Source organism: Erinaceus europaeus, chromosome 3, assembly GCF_950295315.1.
Source record: "Erinaceus europaeus chromosome 3, mEriEur2.1, whole genome shotgun sequence".
Taxonomy (NCBI): Eukaryota; Metazoa; Chordata; class Mammalia; order Eulipotyphla; family Erinaceidae; genus Erinaceus; species Erinaceus europaeus.
The window spans coordinates 62740409-62762700 of NC_080164.1; the positions used below are offsets into that span (position 1 = coordinate 62740409).

At 42.6% G+C, this 22292-nt stretch overlaps 1 protein-coding gene across 3 annotated transcripts; it reads left to right on the plus strand.

Annotated features, from left to right (window-relative positions):
- Positions 1-3012: 3012 nt before the first annotated feature.
- Positions 3013-22280, plus strand: LOC103119570 (fumarylacetoacetate hydrolase domain-containing protein 2A). Of its 3 annotated transcripts, XM_060187293.1 has the most exons (9): positions 3013-3143; positions 4322-4414; positions 13875-14122; positions 16704-16920; positions 20215-20274; positions 20460-20622; positions 21641-21749; positions 21833-21920; positions 22038-22280. In XM_060187293.1, the coding sequence occupies exons 3-9, from the start codon at positions 13881-13883 to the stop codon at positions 22098-22100; spliced, it is 942 nt and encodes a 313-aa protein (XP_060043276.1). In that variant the 5' UTR covers positions 3013-3143; positions 4322-4414; positions 13875-13880; the 3' UTR covers positions 22101-22280. The 3 variants fall into 3 exon arrangements, with proteins under 3 accessions (XP_060043276.1, XP_060043277.1, XP_016046701.1); XM_060187294.1 differs by lacking the exon at positions 4322-4414 and having other exon boundaries at positions 3119-3143; XM_016191215.2 differs by lacking the exons at positions 3013-3143; positions 4322-4414 and adding an exon at positions 11020-11177.
- Positions 22281-22292: the final 12 nt, after the last annotated feature.

Consider the following 22292-nt stretch of genomic DNA (forward strand, 5'->3'; position numbering starts at 1 on the left):
ATGCGTATATTGTTTCTTTTGAAGTCATCCCATAGGACTCTGTTGTTGTTTTCAGCATCTCTTAATCTCTTTTTGAGATCTCTTACTTCTTTTTTAGTTGTCTCCAATTCATCCTCAATCTTGCTAATTCTGTCTTCAGCCTCATTGATTCTATTCTCTCTGCCCTCTACTGCTTTCTGGAGTTCATCTATTTTGTTGCCCTGCTCTGATACTGTTTTAGCTTGTTCAGCTAGTTGTCTTCTTAGCTCAGCGATTTCAGCTTTCAGCTCTCTAATAACCATGAGATAATTAGAATTTTCTTCCATATTCTCATTTGTTGTTCCTGCATTTCTGATTACAATTTTTTCAAATTCTTTACTCACTCCTGTTATTATTTCCTTAGCTAATGTTTGGATGTTGAACTCGTTGTTTTGTGCTTCACCCTCTGGAGGACTTTTAGCTGGACTCTTGTCCTGGTTCGAGTCTCCAATATTTTTTCTTGTTGTTTTAACCATTTTAAATAAGTTAACAGTTTTTTCAATCCCTGAGTTGGAGTTCAGTGGTGTAAAAGCCTTTTTTTTTTTCCCCTGTAGGCTATGGGAGCCTGAGGGCTTTTAAACTATCAATAGGCTTCTTAGCTTAATCACTGACTCCTGACCAAGAGATAAAGCAGGGTGTGGCAGAGATAATCCAGTGGTTATGCAAAGAGACTTTCACAGCCCCTCAGCTATGCCACCGAGGTATAGGTCTTCTGAGTTTCCCGGTTAGATCTCTGTACCCTGGTGTCCCTCCCTGTTGCTGCTCCAGATTCTGAGGGTAGTAGCAATGGAGATTCAGAGTTGCACTTGGTGAGTCTCTGGGGAGTCCTTTCCTCCCTTCAGCTGTCCCCTTGTTGGTGGAGCAGACTGAAGGTGGTGTCTCCACTGACAAACTGTCGAACTGTTAGCAGTCACTTAATCTCTCCTTAGGCCCCTCTCTCCTCTCTGTCACCAGCCACGCGTGTTTGTACTCACGGGTGATTTACTGGGTTTCTGTGGTCATTCTAGTCCTGTCTTGTTTCGGTCCGGGTGGTCTTCTTTGGTATTCCTAGTTGATCCGGGAGAGGAGAGGAGAGGAGAGAAAGCGATCTGCTGCTCGTAGCTCCGCCTCCGGAAGTCGAATGCCCCTCATTATTATTTTATTAGTGGTTTCTTTATATTTTTATTTTTAGTTAAAAATATCTGTGATTTAATAGTGGTTTACAAGATTAGAATATTACAGTTCCACACAGGCACCTGTCACCAAAGTTCCACACTCTCACCATCCCTATAATAACGACTATCATTCTCACAAAGTCCATAAGATAGTTCGGTTATTCTTGTTTTTTTGTTTTATTTTTTGAAAGTACATGTGTTTTAATTTTCTAGATTTCATTTATGTGTGAAACCATCCAATGGTTGTCTTTCACCTCTACTTACTTCACAAAGCATAATCACTCCAGTTCTATCCATTATGTCCCAAAGAACATGATATTGTCTTTTAAATTGTAGAGCAGTATTCCGTGGAGAAAAAAAAAATGTATATCCCATATATTGGTGGTCTCTTTAAATATTACATTATATATACACAACTATCACAGTATACTAGTAGATCCATTTATCAACCTAATGAAGCATAGAAACTATATTTCCCATTACATCCTTTTTTAATTCTCCTTTTTTTTAGATTTATTTATTTATTCTCTTTTGTTGTCCTTGTTTGTTTATTTTTTGTAGTTGTTGTTGTTCTTGATGTCATCATTATTGGATAGGACAGAGAGAAATGGAGAAAGGAGGAGAAGACAGAGAGGGGGAGAGAAAGACAGACACCTGCAGACCTGCTTCACCACTTGTGAAGCAACTCCCCTGCAGGTGGGGAGCCAGGGGCTCAAACCAGGATCCTTCCACCGGTCCTTGCGCTTTGCACCATGTGCACTTAATTTACTCCCCCATTTATAACTGTCTTAAATATTTATATACATTCAAAAATCATATCAGATAGTGTAACATTTGCTTCACTTCTCAAGCATTATTTAGAAAATTTAAAGGAAGTATATAGTATGTCTCCATAGTTTTACTATATCCCTTATTCTTCACATCTTTACAAATTTCTTCCTTTCTCATTTCCCATCTGTTTAGAGCATACCCTGTGACCATTCTTTTATAGTAAGTCTGCTGACAACAAATTCCCTCCCTTTGTTTCATCTGAGAATGTCTTGTTTTCCCTTTTATTTTTATTTTATTTTTTTAACTTATTTTATTTTTCTTTTATTTTCTTTTCTTTCAAATGCTTTTTAAAATTTTTTTATTTATAAAAAGGAAACATTGACTAAACCATAGGGTCAGAGGGGGTAAAACTCCACACAGTTCCCACCACTAGAACTCCATATCCCATTCCCTCCCCTGATAGCTTTCCTGTTCTTTAACCTTCTGGGAGTAGGGACCCAAGGTCATTGTGGGATGCAGAAGGTTGAAGGTCTGGCTTCTGTAATTGCTTCCCCGCTGAACATGGGCATTGAAGGGTCGACCCATACTCCTAGCCTGCCTCTCTCTTTCCCTAGTGGGGAAGGGCTCTGGGGAAGTGGAGCTCCAGGACACATTGTTGGGAGGGCATTTCTGTTAGAAGCAGAACTGTGGGTTGGCAGTTGTTCTTTTGGCGCTTGAAAAGTGTCAGGTCACCTCCTTTACTAATAGTTTCTGCTCAGAAAGTCATTCAATTCAGATTATTTTTCTCCTCTGGTTAACTATTTTCCTCTTATTTCTTTCAATTTTGTAAAAAAACTTTGGTTTGGTTTGGTTTGGTTTTTGGTTTGTCCTGTTCAAGGTTCACTTAGTTTCTTTAATTTTTTTTTTTTTGGTGTATTGTGATTTTCTTTTTTTCTTTTTTTATTGCCACCAGGGTTATGGTTAGGGCTCATTGCCTGCACAACAAATCCACCACTCCTGGTAGCCATGATTTTTTTCCTTTTTAATTTTTTTAGGTTTTTTTGGTTTTGGTTAATTTGATTATTTGTTTGTTTTTGGATAGCAACAGAGGAAGATAGAGAAGGAGAAAGAGAGAGACCAGCAGCACTCCTCACCACTTTGAAGCTTTCTCCCTGCAGGTGGAGACCAGGGACTTGACACTGGGTCTTTGCGCATAGTAAGGTATATGCTCAACCAAGTGTGCCATCACCCAGCTCGTGTCTTGAGTCTATGGATGTATGTCTTTGTCAAATTTAAGGGACTTCTGCAACTTTTTCTTCACACTGTTTTTTATTATTATCCTCTCTAGGATTCTCATGTCATGAATGTTATATGTTTTGTTATAATCCCACAAGGCCCTTTAGAAACTGTTTCACTTATTTTAGTCTATTTTTTTCTCTTCGGGTTGAATAATTTCTATTGTTCTACCCCTTAAGCTTTTATCTGTCTCCTCTATTCCATTCTCTCTCTCTCTCGCTCTCTCTCTCTCTCTCTCTCTGTGTGTGTGTGTGTGTGTGTGTGTTCTGTATCAGAGCACTGCTTAACTCTGGCTTATGGTAGTACAGGGGACTGAACCTGGTACCTTGGAGCCTCAAGCATGAGAGTCTGTTTGCATAACCACTTTGCTATCTTCTATCCTGATATTGAGCCCATTTGCCAATTTTTTTTCCCTCCAGGGTTATTTCTGGGGCTCGGCGCCACAAATCCAGTGCTTCTGGAGGCAATCTTTTTCCATTGTTGTTGTTGTTGCTGTTATTATTGTTGTTGCTGCTATTGTTGTTGGATAGGACAGAGAGAAATTGAGAGGGGAGCGGAAGACAGAGAGGAGGAGAGAAAGACACTTGCAGACCTGCTTCACTGTTTGTGAAGCAACCCCCTTGCAAGTGGGGAGCCAAAGGTTTGAACCAGGATCCTTGTGCAGGTCCTTGAGCTTCGCACTATGTGTGCTTAACCCAGTGCACTACCGCCCAACCCTCCATTTGCCAATTTTTAACTGTTATGGTTTTTTCTGCTTTAAGATCTCCATTTAGTTCCTTTGAGACTTTGTATTTTTTCAGGCATGCTTATAACTACTCACTGAACCGTTTTTATGATGGCTGATTTTGACATTATGTCAGATATTCTAACAGTTCTATGATCTCAGAATTGAGATATGTTTACTGTCTTCATATTCAGTGTTTTTCTGATTCTTAGTGTGATAAGTTATTTTTTTTTCATTGAAGCCCAAATAGTTTTTAGTATAAGACTCTGGATCTTACAAAGATCTTCTCTTTGGCAAGTCTCCTATGATATTGCTTCAGTAGAACAAGGGAGTGGGGAAGGGGGCACTGGCCACATTCTAACCCCTTCATTTTCCACAGACACCTCAGTAAGAGAGGCTTCTTGTTATTACTGAGAGGAGATGGGTTACCAGCTTCTCATAAATCTCCACTAGTGACACCTTGGATGCAACGGTACAAATGCGTTGTTAATGTTTCCCAAATGGTCTCTACTACGGCAGGTGACTGTTACAGCCGGGCAGGGAGACCAGTTCCAGTTCAGGCTCCCCACTTGCTCTTCTCTGACCCACCAATTCATTACTTTGGTAAGAGGATTAAGACACCTCATTTCAGGGGCCAGGTGATGGTTCATCTAGTAAATTACATACATCACCATGAGCAAGGACGTGGGTTCAAAGCCCCGATCCCCATCTGCAAGGATGGATGTTCATGAGTGTTGAAGCAGTGTAGCGGGTCTCTCGGTCTCTCTCTCTCTCTCCACACACACACACACACACACACACACACACACACTCACACATCACCTCATTTCAGGATGGCAAGGGGTTGAAAATATGGGTTCCCACTCAACCTTTACTGAGTGTTCTATGTCATTTGGTCACAGTCTAGCAGTCAAATTTTTCTATTTTATTAAACTACCCTTTCCTAGTTGTTTGACTAAAGAGGGTAGATTTCCTTGATGCTATTTTGATATGCACCCCCCACTGGCATTTCCAGGCTGCCAAATTTGGAACTTATAAGGAGAAAAAACAAATTAAAGCTCAGAAAATTCACTACTATATCATCTCGAAGTTGTGCAAGCCCCAGACCTATCTGCTTTCTTCTTACAACTTTTCAGGGTCTTCTTGTGCTTGTTTTGAACAGATTTTCAAGTGTACTTAGTAAGAAGAATGGAGCCTCACTCATATGTGGTATCTAAAGAATTTATACACATGAACTTGGAAAACAAAACAAAAAAAAACAGAAGCAAGCAAGCTGTTTCTAAGACTTGTGAGAATTAGGGTGGTTATCTTTGGGAGGTGGGAGGGTGGTGACACAGAATTTTGGTGGTAGGTATGGTATGAACTGTACACTGTAATCTTACAATCTTGTCATCAACTATTAATCACAAATTAAAAAATGGGAGGGAGCCGGGAGGTGGTTCACTGGGTTAAGTGCACATAGTATGAAGCACAAGTACCCACGCAAAGATCCTGGTTCAAGCCCCCGGTTCCCCACCTGCCGGGGGGATCACTTCACAAGTGGAGAAGCAGATCTGCAGGTGTCTATCTCTCTCCCTTTCTATTTCCCCTCCCTTCTCAATTTCTCTCTGTCCTATCCAACAAAATGGCAAAAAATGGCCACAGGAGCAATGGATTCATAGTGTAGGCACTGAGCCTCAGAGATAACCTGAGAGAAAAAAAAATATATATATATATATTTATCACTAGCCTTGAAAAATTTATGATATGTTATGGTGCAGCTTTCTTTATGTAGCTTCCGGTTTGTTAAGAGTTTTTAAATAGTATGTTTATAGCTTTCATCAAGTTTAGAGATTTGAGGCCAATTATTTCTTTTTTTATAATTTTATTTTATATGTAACACAGCTTCATATGAGAGAGAAGACAGGAACTGAACCAAAAACCTCAGGCAAGTCCTATACTCTACCAGTCAAGCTTTTCCCCAGCCACTAGCAGTTATTTCTTCAAATATTTTTATTTTCTGCTCCTCTCTCCTCCTGTACTTCAGAGACTCCAATTGCACAGGTTAAGATGCTTTCAATTCCCCTACAGATCCCTGATGATCTTTTCATCATGCTTAAGTTCATTTTCACTCTGTATTTTATTTGGAACAGTTCCTACTTTTTTTTTTTCATTTGCTTTAAATACTTCTTTGGGGGAAGGGAAAAACGCCATGCTTCTACTCTAGTGAGAGGAACATTAAGAGAGTCCAGAATTCTTCTTACTTTTCCTCCTTTTCCTCTCTCTTCCTCCTACTCCTACCTCCCACCTATCATGCCAGAATTCAAAGGGAATGGGTTCCAGCAGTTCAGGCTTCTTGCCATTGTTTTTTTTTTTTTTTTTAACAAAAGTAATTAATGTCTCCATTTCTCTGGGTAAAGTATGTTGGTGCTTCAGCTGAAATCAAGTCCTGTACCTTTCTCTTTGATTTCTTTCTTTTGCTGATACACACACACCCTTCAGAAAACTATCTCAGTTCTCAGAGTGCTTAATATACTTAACTTCTCTCTACAAGTCTCCTGCCCTTTGTTTGTTTAGAGTAATGCTAATAGCATGTGGACTAACACTGTAGACTCTTCCAGTTTTGCCACAGTACATTTGAAGGTATTCCTTTCGAATAATGAGCAATTCTTTGATGTTTTCAGTAGCACCATTCTTGTAGATTCTTGTGCTCATGACCAAAGGTACAGCACCACATTTTCTAAAAGGCCAAAAGAATGTAGATCTTATTCCTCTCCTCTTTCCCTTTGAGTTGGTCATTTTGGCAGATCATATATATATATATATTACTGAACCTCATGTATGACGGTAGTTAAGATACTTGGAGACAGCTTGCTCCTTTTGGATCTTCATTTTGTGATTTGTCAGACAGAACTTAGTGGGTCCATTAATCCCCACTAGGAAGTTCATATTATTTTCAAATATTTAATTAAATTAATTAATTTATGTATTTATTTAGTATTGGATAGAGACAGAGAAATTTAGAGGGGAGGGGGGATAGAGAGGGAAAGAAATAGAGAGACACCTGTAGCCCAGCTCCACGTGAAGCTTTCCTCCTGCAGATGGGGACCAGGGGCTTGAGCCTGAGTCCTTGTGTGCTATAACGTATGCTCTTAACCAGGTACACCATCACTTGGCCCCCAGGAGTTCAGATTTTTACAACCACCCTCAGCATCCTGTGAATTTGGTGTATTCCCAATCTGCTAGTGGAAGATGCAATGTTCCTGACACTGTGCTACATCTTCACACAGATTTCTTTGGTTTCTCCTGATGATTATCTCCATGGTTTTGCAGGCATACACTGCTTAGTACTACGTTGAATGCAGTCCTGCATGGCATAAGATGTTTCTATCAATGACTGATTATATGGACAGTGATGGTACCTACACAGAACCTAGGCTTTACCATCTAGGTTTGTTACTATTATACCCTGGACACTTACACTATCTCAAAGTCACCTAATGACAAACACACCAAAAAAAAAAAAAACCAACAGAATTTATTCCTATTACATCACTGTGTTTGAATGGGAACCTCTAACTTCCCTTTCTGCCCACTCTTACATTCTGTCCTCAACATCTGACATTCTTGGTCTCATTAGGAACTTACCTTCCTCGCCCCTCGCCCTCCACTAAACTGAAATCTCTGAAAACATTAAAGTACTATTATCTAAAACTTGCCTCACTTGTTGCCTATATGAAAACACTTTTCTTCATTATCTGAGGCCCACTTACTTTAATATTTATTTATTATATTTTATTTGATAGGATGGACAAAAATTGAAAGGGAAAGATGAGATGGAGAGGCAGAAAGACAGAGACACCTGCAGCACTGCCTCACCACTTGTTTGAAGCTCAGTTCCCTCCTGCAGGTGGGAACTGAGGCCTCAAACCTGGGTCTTTGTGCCTGGTAACAAGTGTACTCAACCAGCTGTGCCACTGCCTGAGCCCATCTTTTAAAATACTTATTATTCTTTATTTGAAAGGACAGACAGAAATTGAGAGGAGAAAGGGAGAGAAGCAGAGAGATACCTGTAGTACTGCTTCACCACTTGTGAACCCACCCCATAGGTGGGAGGCCCACTTAATTTAAAACTTGTGTTCTGTATACTTTGCCTGAGTTTCTACTTCCATGCAAGAGGATATATCCTGCCCCTGTCATATTTTATCAAGAAGCACAAGCTCTCTCCTTGGCATTTGGAAAGCATCATCTCCTGACCTCTGTGTAGGTTATCATTCCCATGACTCTTATCCTTTCCTTGGGGCTTCCCACTCTTTCATGATGGGTCTATGACTGAGATTTATACGAGACCCTCTAGTATACCCCCATGATCAAACTTACACCTACACATTCCATTTCTATATGCTAACTTCTATTTTCAAGCCAGACTAACGTTCCAGAGCCATATGGCCAACTTTCACCCAACAGAGCTCCCTTGAATGTCCTAGTAACACACTGAATAGAAATAGATTCAAAAAAAATTTTTTTTGAAATGAACTTAACATATATTTAGAACTTTTTATGCTGAAAGAAAAATACATAAATTCTGGGGCTGGGTGTTGGCACACCTGGTTGAATGAACATGTTACAATGTATAAAGGACCTGGGTTCAAGCCCTCAGTCCCCACCTGCAGGGGGAAAACTTTGCAAGTTGTGAAGCAGGGCTGCAGGAGTCTCTCTGTCTCTCCCCTACTGCCTACTGCCCTCCCAAGAATGGCATTGTCATCTATTAGACAAAAGACCTAGGAGTTCCTCTTATACCTCCTTCCCCTTCATTTCCATTTCCTATGATCCCCGAGGGCTATCAATTCCATGTTCTAAGTATCTCTGGAATCTCACCATCTCTGTTTTATATCAAGTCATAATTATTTTTATCTATACCAGTTTTATTCAGGTATCTTTCCTTGGAGAAGTGGCCAGAGCAAAGCTCAAACACAGATCTCATCACAGCACCCCCTGTTAGAACGTTCTTACAACTTTTCAAATTCCTTGACTATCTGGTCTATATTGGGGCCAGGGAGGTGATTAAGCAGGTAAAGTACATATCTAGGAGCCTAAGGTCCTGGATTCAACCCCCAGCACCACATGAGAGCACCACAATCAGGACCAGGGATGAGAACAGGTGGAACTCCATGGTTGATGGTGTGGTGCTTTTGAGTCTCATTCTCATAAAAATATATATTAGAACTAGAGAGATACCTCTTCAGGTAGGGCATGTACCTTGCCATGTGTGTGACTCAAATCTGAGTCCTGGCACATGGACTGTGCTCTGGCACTGGAGGATGAGCTGATACTGTGTTTTCTTTATATTTCTTTCTCTTGCTAAATGAAAAGGTAGTCAGGGTGTTGAAATCACACATGGATATATTCCTTGATTAACTATTTGGATATTTGCCCAGAATCCTTCATATATCTTCATAGGCCAGAGGCCTGGAGAGTTGGGTTGTAACTGCCTTTTTAATTAAACAATGTCTCCATTAGGAAGACTTTTATGACTCTGTTGATTATGTCTCTCACCATCTGGTCCTGAATTCAACATTATGCATATGAATTCAGGGATGCTGAGAGTAGATGTAAAAGACTGAGGTCAAGAACGTTGGGTTTGGGAGTTGGACGGTAGCACAGCGGGTTAAGCGCACATGACGCAGACCTGCGCAGCGGGTTAAGCGCACCTGGCAAACGCTAGAAGAAGAAGCGCACCTGCAGACCTGCTTCGCAGACGGTGAAGCAGGTCTGCAGGTGTCTTTCTCTCCCCCTTTCTGTCTTCCCCTCCTCACTCCATTTCTCTATGTCCTGTCTAACAATGACATCAGTAACAACAACAATAGTAACTCCAACAATAAAAAAAAAAAAGGGCAACAAAAGGGTAAATAAATAAGAATGCTGGTTTCATAGTGTATTGTATCAAAGTAATGGACTCTGGGGCAGGAGCGGGGGAGTGTTTGGGTCCTGGAACATGATGGTGAAGGAGGACCTAGATTGGGGGGGTTAAAGTGTTGTGCAGAAAACTGAGAAATGTTATACGTGTGCCAACGACTGTATTTTACTGTTGACTGTAGACTATTAATCGCCCCATTAAAGAAAAAAAAAGAAATCAGAGAAATGCCAATAGTCACTTCTGTTGTGACCATGAAATATACAGTGACTTAAAGAACATAAATAAAACTGAAGGCTAAAAGTAAAAAAAAAAAAAAAAAATGTTTGTTTCATTACTCACTGTATTATCTTCAACAAAATACTTCCTGCTTCAGATTCTCCATAAACAAAATGGGTGCAGTAATACCTCTTCTCCTCAATAATCTGGCATAATCATAAGGGGAAAAATGTTTCTGCCTACCAGAACTCTGTATCTGGGTCTCCACTGCACTGCCTGTTAACCTAAATATTCAAGAGGCATAGTGCCTTTACTTGAGATCAAATAATACCAAGTTAGGAAGCACAGGCTCGTCTTAGAAACCCAAGATGTGACTAAAGGATGGGGGGGGGGTGCTTCCTAATAGAAAAAGAAGGGTGGGATAGTGGAAGATGAAGTGATGGATTAGGCACTGGTCAGGTGAAAGTATCATAAAATAAAAAGGTCGGGTGTAGGGGTGTCACAAATTAAAGTAGGTAAAACTTCACTGTCAGTCCATTTAAACAAGTTATTCCAGTTCTTGCTTGCAGAAGTAGCAGTTTGGCCCAGTACTGGAATTTAGTTCATTTAAAGGGACCAGCAAAGCACTTTTATCAGCAGTGGCTTGTTCTGACCCTATTTTAAAATGGGTCCAGAAAAAGAAAAAAAAAAAAAAGGCTCCAGAGATGTCAAATCTTCGCATGACCAACATTCAGCATATTTCTGGGCCCAGAAGTTGAAATGGCAGAGAGGCACCCAAGGGGCAGCATTTCTACCCAAAACTTCCTTGAAACCATGTGCCAAACTTTCGCTCCCGCGTCCAAGTGCAACAGTCGAGCCACACCGGAGTGGGCGGGGCTGGGGGAAAAACCCGCTCCTAGCTCGGGGCCCGTCTCCCACGTGACTTCTGGGACTGAAGGAGGCGCCCTTCTATTGGTCGTTTCTTCGTGACGTAAACAGTGAGCGCCCGCCCCTGTCCGAGTGTTAATTTAATTGGCCCTTGAAAGTGTGTGGTGGCTATTGGTCCCCAGGAGGGGTCACGGTCACTGGGAGCATTCGTAACATTAGCCCTGCAAGCAGCCAGCGGGACCCGCCGCTTCCCCAGGTAGGTTGGATCTGGGCCCGATCAGGAGGTTTCCTCCGCACAGGAAAGCCTCAGCCTCCCTAGATGACGGTACCGGATTACAAGCATTAGCTGGGAGGGCCTCAGCACTCACTTATGTAGGATCAGAACTGGACGTCTGGGGAAACTGACACAGGGTCTCAGGCGACGCCTGGTGGGCCACCTTCCTACATGCAGATAGATTCTCGTCTCAGGCTGTGGGGCTCGACTGTGCTGTGTTTGCCTCGTGTCTCCATCTCATTGCAGAAAAGCCCCTTTTCAGAGTTGAATTGAATTCGTACCCTGTTGCTGCAGAAGCACGTGGGTCACTTTCTGTCTGGTACTTGGGCAGTTAACATCACCTCTGTAAGCTTCAGGACTCTTTTCTGTAGTATGCGACACTGCCTGAGGGAATTGCAGTGACCCAGGATGAGAGCCTCTGTGTCAGGTCAGTGGGACCAGAGGTTGTCTTGGTGACCAGATAACCAGCCTTCATCCTGAGGCAGCAGTCAGCAAGCCACCAAGCCTCCCCAGACAGGGTGTCCATGGACCTCTAGAGGCTCTCAGTTGGAAGTTTCTCACCTCTCCCACCACCCTAGAAAACTAGACCCAAATCAGAAACTTCGAGTCTCCTTGGCTTATTAAGTTATCTCTCTCCTCTTATTGGGAACTTGGACAAATTTCCAAGCTTCTCTAAGCCTTTGGTTGTTCTGTTTATCTTCAAGATGGGACTAGGGAAAACACTTAAAATAAGACGTGGCATTTTATTTTAGCCTGTGAAGTGCATGCACCTAGACTTGAACAGTCTTTTGACAATGGCACTCTCCCTGCTTATGTAAGATAAGAGGTTCAAAGATGCTAGTTTTCTGGTCAGACTCAATACCAACATAGTGGTCAGATCAGTGACTTGAGTCCAGTGAATCTTTAACTGAACAACAAAGATTGACTCATTTAGGTGAGAACTAAGTCTGGGATTACCTCCATGTGTCTGAGCACAAACTTTAATTTTTTTTTTTTTAAACCAGAGCACTGCACAGCTCTGGCATATAGTGGTGTGGCAGATTGAATCTGAGTCTTCAGAGCCTCAGGCATGAAAGTCTTTTGCATAGCCATATGCTATCTCCCCAAACGGTTAACTTTTAAAGGTAAGGTGTTGGCATGCTTCTAAGACCCCTTCTGTTTCATTGGTTTAATCCCCCCTGATTAATACTGTATTCTATTTACATAAACCCCTGTTAACTAAGCACCAACCTTCCTCCAGGGCATTGGCTTAATCCCCACTGGTTCACGATGTCTTTTTGCTCTGCCCCCTCTCGTCACACCCTGATTTTCACCAATCTCTTTTCGCTCCACCCTCTCTACTTCACATCCTGTTTCCACCCTACTTGGCGAGTATGTATATAAGGACAGGACTGTGATTAGGGATAGCTTGGCTTAGACTGCGCATTCCACATGAATAAAGAGATACTGCTTCCCAGCCATGAGTCCCTGGTTGTCTGTCTCCTGCCCTCAAAGCCAGCCCGGCAGTAAGGGACCAAGCAAAGGATATACTATTAGGAATGAAGCCAGACTTAAAGACAAAACAAGATAATGGTGTTTGTCTTTGAGTGAAGCCTGGAATTCAAAACCGGGTCTTAATCCTAGCTGATCTGAGAAGGGAGGGCACTGTCACCTTCTAAGGTTGATAGTCACCAGACTTTCCTGCTTCTATTTGTTCACTCAACAGAAAGAAGCTGAGAGTTCCTGTGTGTCAGGCAAAGTGCTAGCAAAACTGTGGACTCAGCAGTGAGAGAGACAGACCCTGGAACCCAGAGGGAACATAACCCAGTGTTGCCTGTCAGGCCTAGGCCCCACCCTGTGTCTGCAACCTCTTCACTCAGGCACCCTGAGTTCTAGAAGGGTAAAATAATTACCACTGGAGAGATGGTGCCAATTCCTAGAAGGCTAGGTAGGACAGACTGTTAGGGTCTGACTTGATCATATGAGCAGTAGGAAGCATTTTAAGTACTGGTTATGGAAGATGTGAAACCAGTTCCACCAGTGATCACTTGCCCATGCACGACCCTACTTGTAGGTGGTCCCTAGTCCTCATTTTAGCAGCCCAGTTCAGCTCAACCTTGCTTCATGAAAAAGCTACAGAAAGGAAGACCCAGGGTCTCCACAACAGTAGTCCCAATTGCTAGCTCTTGCTTAGGGCATTAGTTGTTAGCATTTGGGCTCCCTTGCGAGTAGAATAAAGGCTGAGTGTGTCTGATTTACATGTTTTCCCAATAATTCAGTGGTGACAGGTACAGTGTAAACTTCCAGATAGCACTGGTTGGAGGAATGCGGGACTCCCTGGCACTTAGCTTAGTGCCTGACATAAAGTAGTTGCTCTCCTGGGAACTGAAAACTGAATTACATGCATTGAACTAAGCAGAAAAATCACTTCATAAAGGTGGAGAGATGATTCCTTGGGTTGGGACCAGACCTTGTCATGCACACAGCTCAGGTTTGTGCATGACTGTGTGTGTGTGTGTGTGTGTGTGTGTGTGTGTGTGTCAGGGTGAAACAATTTATAGATCCAAACCACTTTCTGTGTGGTATGCCAGGAATGACTGACAGGTTGAAGAAATTTGTACTGAAGCTCAAAGAATTTTGAGGATCCTAATAAGGGTTCTGAGTTCCTTCTGTCCACAGGGTGCATGCATTTCTCCACAGGTTCTGATGCTGGTCTCTGGTGGAAGGTTGCTTACAGCTCTGCTGCAGGCTCAGAGGTGGCCCTGTCAACCCTCCAGAGACATGAGACTGGTGCAGTTCCAGACACCCCACCTGAGGGGGCCTCACCTGGGCTTGGAGTCAGGGAATGGTGGGGGAATAATCAACCTCAATGCCTTTGACCCCACATTGCCCAAGACTATGATGGAGTTCCTGGAGCAGGGAGAGGCCACACTCTCAGTAGCTAGAAGGTAAGTTAACAGACAGCATCCACCCTGTCCCTCATCTCCCTCTTTCCATATCATCTCTGCCCTGGGAAATAGAACCTGTAGGCATCTCTTTCACAAGGGCAGGGTAACTCCACCTTGCCTTGCAATTCTTTTTTTCTTCCTTTCTTCCTATTTTCCATAGACACCAGCATTAATGCTGAGACTTGGTGCCAGCATTATGACCACTCATGGTGGCCATTTTTTCCTTTTTTTTCTTTCTATATTTTATTTGATAGGTCAGAGAGAAATTAAGGGGGGAGTGGATAGAGGGAGAGAGAGAGAGAGGGAGAGAGAGAGAGAAAGACACCTGCAGACCTGCTTCACCATTTGTGAAGTATCCCCCCTGTAGGTAGGGATCAGGGGCTCAGACCCAGTTCCTTGTGCATGCTAAAGAATGTACTCATCCTGGTGCCCCTTACAATTCTCTTACTGAAAAGCCGTAGAAATCTTTTATGAAAAATATTCTCACAATTCACAGAAGGGAAAGTGAACCCCAGGAAGGGTGACTAAGACCTTAAGACTATATATTACACTGCTTTCCCTGGGAATTAAGTTTCTGTCTGCCCAAGGGATCTGGCACCCTGGTCCCCTTACAAGCATCTTGGGAATCAGGGGGAATGCTTGGACTCTTTGTTCCTTAGAATAATGAGGACTGCAAAGATACTTTCTTAAAGATGGTTCTTGGTAGAGTGCAATGCTATTTTTAGGATTGGGGATTTAGTGTCTTATCACAGAGGAGGAGGATAGTTTGGAGGGCAAGGTGTCCTACATCTATCTTGGAGAAATGTGGGAATCTGCCCTATGACAACAGCAATCCTGTAAGTCAACATTTGCTCAATAAAGTGATACTGAAGTTGAAAGGGAAAAAAAGATGGTTCTTGGGGGACAGAGAGGTAGCTCACCTGGTGGGTCTCATGCCTCGCCATGCCCATGGCTCAGTTCAAGCCCCAGCACCATGTGGGAGTGCTATGGCACCAGGGGAAGCTCTAGTGCTGTGGTATCTCACTATCTGAATGAAAATAGCAGTCTGGGATTGGTGAGATCATGTGTGCATTAGTTCCCAGCTCCACCAAAAAAACCAAACCAAGCAAAAACTTGAGCTTGGCTAAATGTAATTTGAACATTCTGAAACGAGGAGTCCTGTGATATCTAGTCTAAAGGTATTGATGACCAGTAAAAGCCACCTTGAGATACCATTTTCGCCTGTTAAGTTGTCAAAAAAAATCAAGAGTTTAACAGTGTTGATCACAATACTATTATCCCTCACTAGGGAATAGGTTGTCTCTCTGCAGTGCAGCAATATATATCCCATGCAAGGAAAATGGAAGGTATAAACTGCTATGTTGGGATATTTTACATAAATATGTAGATATTTGTATGTATATAATATGCATATGTATAGTGTGTTATCATTCAGATTAAAAGGTATAGAAGAAAGACACCTATAGTGGGTGGGAAGGGCACAGTGACTATCTCCAAGGGTAGAGAAGGATGACTAAAAGGGTGAAGAGGAGAGAGACCTTTCCATTATTCTCGTTTATATTTTTTGAATCCTCTTACCTAATTTATAAGAATTGCCTAAGAGGGGGTCGGGCGGTAATGCAGCAGATTAAGCGCACAGGGCGCAAAGCACAAGGACCCGCATAAGGATCCCGGTTTGAGCCCCTGGCTCCCCACCTGCAGGGGAGTCGCTTCACAGGCAGTGAAGCAGGTCTGCAGGTGTCTATCTTTCTCTCCTCTTCTCTGTCTTCCCCTCCTCTCTCCATTTCTCTCTGTCCTGTCCAACAGTGAACAACAGCAACAACAATAATAACCACAACAAGGCTATAATAACAAGGGTAACAAAAGAGGGGGGGGAAATGGCCTCCAGGAGCAGGGGATTCATGGCGCAGGCACAGCAATAACCCTGGAGGCAAAAAAAAAGAACTGCCTAACCAAAAAAAAAAGACTTACCTAAGAAGGGAAAAGAATACTCGCAGTCTGAGAAGTAGATAAAGCGTTGGACTCTCAAGTGTGAGGTCCTGAGTTCAATCCCTGACATTACATGTGCCATAATAATGCTCTAGTTCTCCTTTCTGCCATGAATAAATAATAAATATCCTTAAAAAAAAGAATTATTCAGTACTGGATAAAAATAACAAACGGGGAGTCGGGCAGTAGTGCAGCGGGTTAGGCGCAGGTGGCGCAAAGCACAAGGACCGGCGTAAGGATCCCGGTTCGAGCCCCCAGCTCCCCACCTACAGGAGAGTCGCTTCACAGGTGGTGAAGCAGGTCTGCAGGTATCTTGTGTTTCTCGCCCCCTCTCTGTTTTCCCCTCCTCCATTTTTCTCTGTGTTATCCAAGGGCAACAAAAGGGAGTAAGAAATTTTATAATAAAAAAAAAAAACAGTGCTCCATTCTCAAAGGACAATAGGATGTGCTTGATATTCATACTCACTGTGTTCATTAGTTGATCTACAGACTGTATTTTAAAAGCAAAATTTGTAGCCACTGGAAAACTCCCCCAGTGTACCACAGCCTTTCTGGCCTGCTCCCAACTCACCCCTCTCGGTGATATCTGCAGAGCCCTTGCTGCCCAGCTGCCAGTTCTGCCACGGACAGAGGTCAGCTTGCTGGCTCCAGTCACTCGGCCAGACAAGGTGGTGTGTGTAGGCATGAATTATGTGGACCACTGCAAAGAGCAGAATGTGCCTGTGCCCAAGGAGCCCATCATCTTCAGCAAGTTTGCCAGTTCCATTGTGGGGCCCTACGATGATATCATCCTCCCACCTGAAAGCCAGGTTAGTGCCTCCCCACTGCCCTCCTGAGTTCCTAGCCTGTGCCTAGGGTGCTCAGCATTCAGCATCCAGCCTACAGGAGAAATCTGTCACTCAACTGTGTGTTAAACAGAAGCAACAGTATTATACAGTAATAATAATGGCTTTAGAGAGGCAGAATTTATTATCCATTCCTATAACAAAATTAACAGCTTCACTGTAGAAAATTAATACAATTCAGATAGACTTAAGTACAGACTCACCCATTTTCCCACTGCCCAGGGTTTGCAATGTCAATATTTTGTTAAATGTATCTTCTAAATGTTTTCCTATTCATATATATGTATTGCATAAATCTACCAATTGCTTAAAAAAGACCCCATAATTTTTTATACTATTAAATATTCTTTTCTGAGACATTTTAGATTACTGATTAGTTTTCAATGGCCTTAATTCTGTTGATATATATTTATGTTGTTTTCTAGTCTTGGTTTTTTTGTTTGTTTGTTTTTTACCAGAGCACTGATCAGCTCTGGTTTATGGTGTGCAGGGGATTGAACCTGGGACTTAGCTTCAAAGCCTCAGGCATGGCAGTCTGCTTGCATAACCATTATGCTATCTACCCCTGCCCAGGCTTTTATTATTATTATTAAAAATGTTGCAGTGAAATGTCCTTATAGAAAAAATTTTACTTGTTCATGATTATTTCCTTTGAACAAAATTTTAGAATTTGATTGTATCAAAGTGTAGAGTGTTTCAGAAACTTTAGAAATTCAGGGGGTCGGGCGGTAGAGCAGTGGGTTAAGCTCACATGGTGCAAAGTGCAAGGACCGGCAGAAGGATCCCGGTTCGGGCCCCCAGCTCCCCACCTTCAGGGGAGTTCTTCACAGGCAGTGAAGCAGGTCTGCAGGTGTCTGTCTTTCTCTCCCCCTCTGTCTTCCCCTGCTCTCTCCATTTCTCTCTGTCCTATCCAACAACAATGACATCAATAACAATAATAATAATGACCACAACAATGGTAAAACAAACAGGGTAACAAAAGGGGAAAAAATGGTCTCCAGGAGCAGTGGATTCATGGTGCAGGCACCCAGCCCCGGCAATAACCCTGGTGGCAAAAAAAAAAAAAAAAAAAAATTCAAAGTAACTTTCAGAAGTTATAAAAGTTATGTACCCTTACATTAGTTTGGTTTTTTTTTTTTCTCAAAATTCTTGTATAAGATGTGTTTATCTTATGAAAGGCCAGATCTACTCTAGCATGTGTACTGCCAAGTGTAAAACCCAGGGCCTCATGTACAGTAAAGCTTTTGCTATACCTACTGAACTATATCCCAGCCCCCTCAAAATTTTTATTTTCAAGTCTGGAAACCATAGAAGAGTTGAAAAAATAATGCACTGAACATCATGCTTCACTTGTATTGACTCTTAATATTTTGCACATTTACTTCATCTTCTCCCTTCTTTCTCCTCTTATGCACACATACTTTTTTTTCTTCTTTAAATTACATATGAGAGCTTCACATGACACTTATGCTCCACTCTCTGGATTTGTCTGTTTCCTCAGGATTAGATTCAGATCAAACATTTGTCAAGAGTTCTACACAGGTGTCTTTGCGTTGCTATTACAAAACAGAGTGGGTCATTTATAAGCCGTTTATAAGTTCTAGAAGCTGGCAAGGCTGAGACTGGGTGTCATTGTATTTGGTGCCTGGTGAGGGCCCCCTTCCTGTTACACAGTCTTTTCTTCTGGAGCCTCCCTCACAAGATACAAAGGGCAATGGAACTCTTTGGAGTCTTTTTTTATAAGTGTACTAATCTTATTCATGTTGACTCCACCCTCATGATCTAATCACCTTCCAAAGGCACCACTTCCTGATACTATCACATCAGGGGTTAGGTTTCAACATGGAAATGTGCAAGGGACACAGATATTCAATCCATAGAAACTGATGTGTACTTGTGTTGAATCCCTTTGAGACAGTCATGTCAGTGGTCCTTTGATCACTTGTTTTACTTGATGTTCACTAGATCTCTCCATTATAAAGGTACATTTCACTCTGGTAATTCATAATTTGTAGGTTAGTATCTGAGTCAATGTTACTATCTTATTGGCTCCCCCCTTTTTTTTCCCAGGGATTCTCTGGTCACTCATACCTGGACCCATCATTGCTTTGATGGTTAGAGAAAGATCTATTTTCTTCCTACTCTTTAGGGGTTTTATTAATTACCGGAGCACTACACAGCTCTTGCTTATTAATGATGTCAGGGATTGAATTTATGACTTCAGAACCTCAGGCATGCAAGTTTTTTCCATAACCAATATGCTGCCCCCCCCCCCACTGTGCCTTCTACTCTCATTAGCTGGTGTTCTGTGAAGAAACACTGTCTCTTTAAGTATCACTGTGAACTCTTGACTTTATTTGTATTCAATATTTGGTAAGCTATCACATTCTTTTTGGTACTGAAGTGATCTCTTATTGGATAGTATGGGACTTCAGGCTAACCTTTTCCTCCCATCACAATTTGAGCACTTTCTTTCTAACCAGTATATTTTGGGCTTTTTTATTATTATTATTACATATGAGAGAAAGCTTCACATGAGAGAGAAGAGCCAGAGCACCACTTTGGAACATGCTAGCTATGCTAGCAATTGAACCAGAACCTTAGGCACTGAAGTCCAATGCTCTACCAATTGAGCTATTTTCCCAGGTGCTTCAGGCTCATCTCTGCCCTGGACCTGAAATTAGCCACTTTCCCCCCATGAAGCCAGCTAGATCTTTCTTGAATATAGTGGTATTAAGAGACCAAAACCTGGTATCAGGTGTGTTCCTAGCAACAGCTCTATTATTACTTTAGTTATTAGAGCAGCCACTTTTTGATGCTAAGTTGTATCTGCTATAGTAGCATTGTGCTAATCATGAACTGAGCATGTTGCCTTATTTATTTATTTATTTTGGCCATGTGTATTCTCTGTATGTGAATTGCTTATTTAAGCCTTTGGCCCAATATACTAATGCACTTAGCATAGTGCCTGGTACAGTGGGTTAACTATTACTACCTATTATCTATCCTTTTTTGGAGTGGAGTAACTTTTAACACTCGGTCTTTCAAGTGTGTTGCTCTTCTAAAGTTACAGTGGGGAGTTACCTTCTGGTACTGCTGCTGCTGCCCAAAGCTGATGACTCTTCAAGTTACTTCACTGGTCATTCACTTAAGTTGTTGGTGATTACAAATGTAGCCAGCTAACCCCCTATTAGAGCCCCAGGCCCTGATGCATGACCACAAGGTGAGGAAGTTCTCTGTTCCTTTCCCACTCTACAGGAAGTGGACTGGGAGGTGGAGCTGGCCGTGGTCATTGGGAAAAAAGGCAAGCATATCAAGGTGAGACAGAAATGTGGTGGCAACAATCTCTGGTCAACACATATCTATTCCGATTCTGCCTTGTCCTTACCTACCTCCTTTGACTTAACTATGACCATAATATGGGATAAAGCTTGAGATCCTTTGTTATAGGGGTTGGTATCACTGATCTAATCTCCAATCTAGTAAATTCCTGCTACCTATAGGCCACAGATGCCATGGCTCATGTAGCAGGTTTCACTGTGGCACATGACGTAAGTGCTCGTGATTGGCAAATGAGACGCAATGGAAAACAGTGGCTTCTGGGAAAAACCTTTGACACCTTCTGCCCCCTGGGCCCTGCCTTGGTGACCAAGGACAGTGTTCCAGGTAGGTCTTTTGACCATATGATGTCTCTCCTTCTGCCCTTGCGCATGAGTAAAGAAAAAAAACAGCATTTCAAGAAGTAGAATTGTCGGAGTAAAGAGCTCTGTGCCTTCTCCCATACACCCCCCACATACACACACATACACACACCCCACTTGCTGATTCCTCATATAGCATGCCTGTCAACCTGGGCCAGCAGACTTCTCTTCTTGTGTCCCTTTAACCCTTAGAGGACTACTCCTACAGAGGTGGTAGATAAGCACGTGGGAAGTGAATTATAAAGACCAGCACTCTCCTGACAGATGGCCAGGCTTCCTCTAATTGCCACCCTCTGGATGATAACAAAGCTGACACTTGAGCAGCTTAATGAATGACTATCACAAAGCTCATAAACTTTCTGCAGCAAGAGAGACAAAAGCACTGTTCACTCCCATTAGAGCAGCATCAGCTGCAAGCAATAAGGGCACAATGAGGCAGGATGGTCAAGAGGGCAGAAGACAGCCACACGGGGAGGAACACATCCAGGTGGTTCACCACTATATGCAGTCATAGACAACAGTAAACTGCTAGCTGCTCTTAAGGGTGTGTAAAGGATAAAAACCAATTGAAAAAAAAGCCAAGCTCTTACAGGCAAGCTGTTCCCAGCCAGCATCAGGTGCAGGTGATGTCACTGCCCCTGTCCATGTTGTCCCCCTGTTGCTCTGTACATGCTGAGTCATTTTTGTATTTGCAGTTACCAGTCTCTGCTATGGATGGACATTTTTAAAGATGTCTCCTTCAGCTTCTGGAATATCCTTCCTTAGTTTACCCAAATGATCACTGCAGCTGTTGTGCCAGGTAGTGGATACAGAGGCCTGAGGAAGTATCTAAACAGGAAGTTCCAGTGTACATGTGCAGGGAGCCCAGCAGACAGCTTGGCCACTTGACAAGTCACATAGACTATGCTTTTACTTTCTAGCTGACTAGAGGAATTTGATGGAGCAAAAAGGGAAACGCTCACGGTGTTCATTTTGCATTTCAGATCCACACAATTTAAAGATCTGCTGTCAAGTCAATGGAGAGGTGGTCCAGAGCAGCAATACCAACCAAATGGTGTTTAAGACAGAGGAGCTAATAGCCTGGGTCTCCCAGTAAGTGAATGGAACCCCAACCCGTGCACCATCTCTGGCTGTTGCCTCCTCAACCCTGGTCTTATCTGACTCTTTTGCCCCAGGTTTGTCACTCTTTACCCAGGGGATGTTATCCTAACTGGGACTCCCCCAGGCGTTGGTGTTTTCAGGAAACCTCCTGTCTTTCTCAAGGTAGGTTGTCTAAAAAGAAAGGGAGCCACAATCCAGAGCCTGGTAGACTTGGCCTAACCTTGAGACCTATATGTGTATAAACCAAGGACTACACCCCTGCAATCTGCTCTGTTGCAGAAAGGTGATAAGGTTCAGTGTGAGATTGAAGAACTAGGTTCCATCATCAACAGGGTGGTGTGACAGCTCCTGCCACAGACCCTAGACTTTGACAAGAGATATGAGCATGCTGTCAGGATGTCCAGCACAGGAAGATGCCCAGAGCAGCCCTGGAATTGGACCAGCCTCTTCAAGGCTCCTCTTCCAAAGGGAGGAAGAGGAAATGGATGGCTTCCCTTCAATAAAATTTCTCAGGCCCAAATAGCTAGTTGGCTT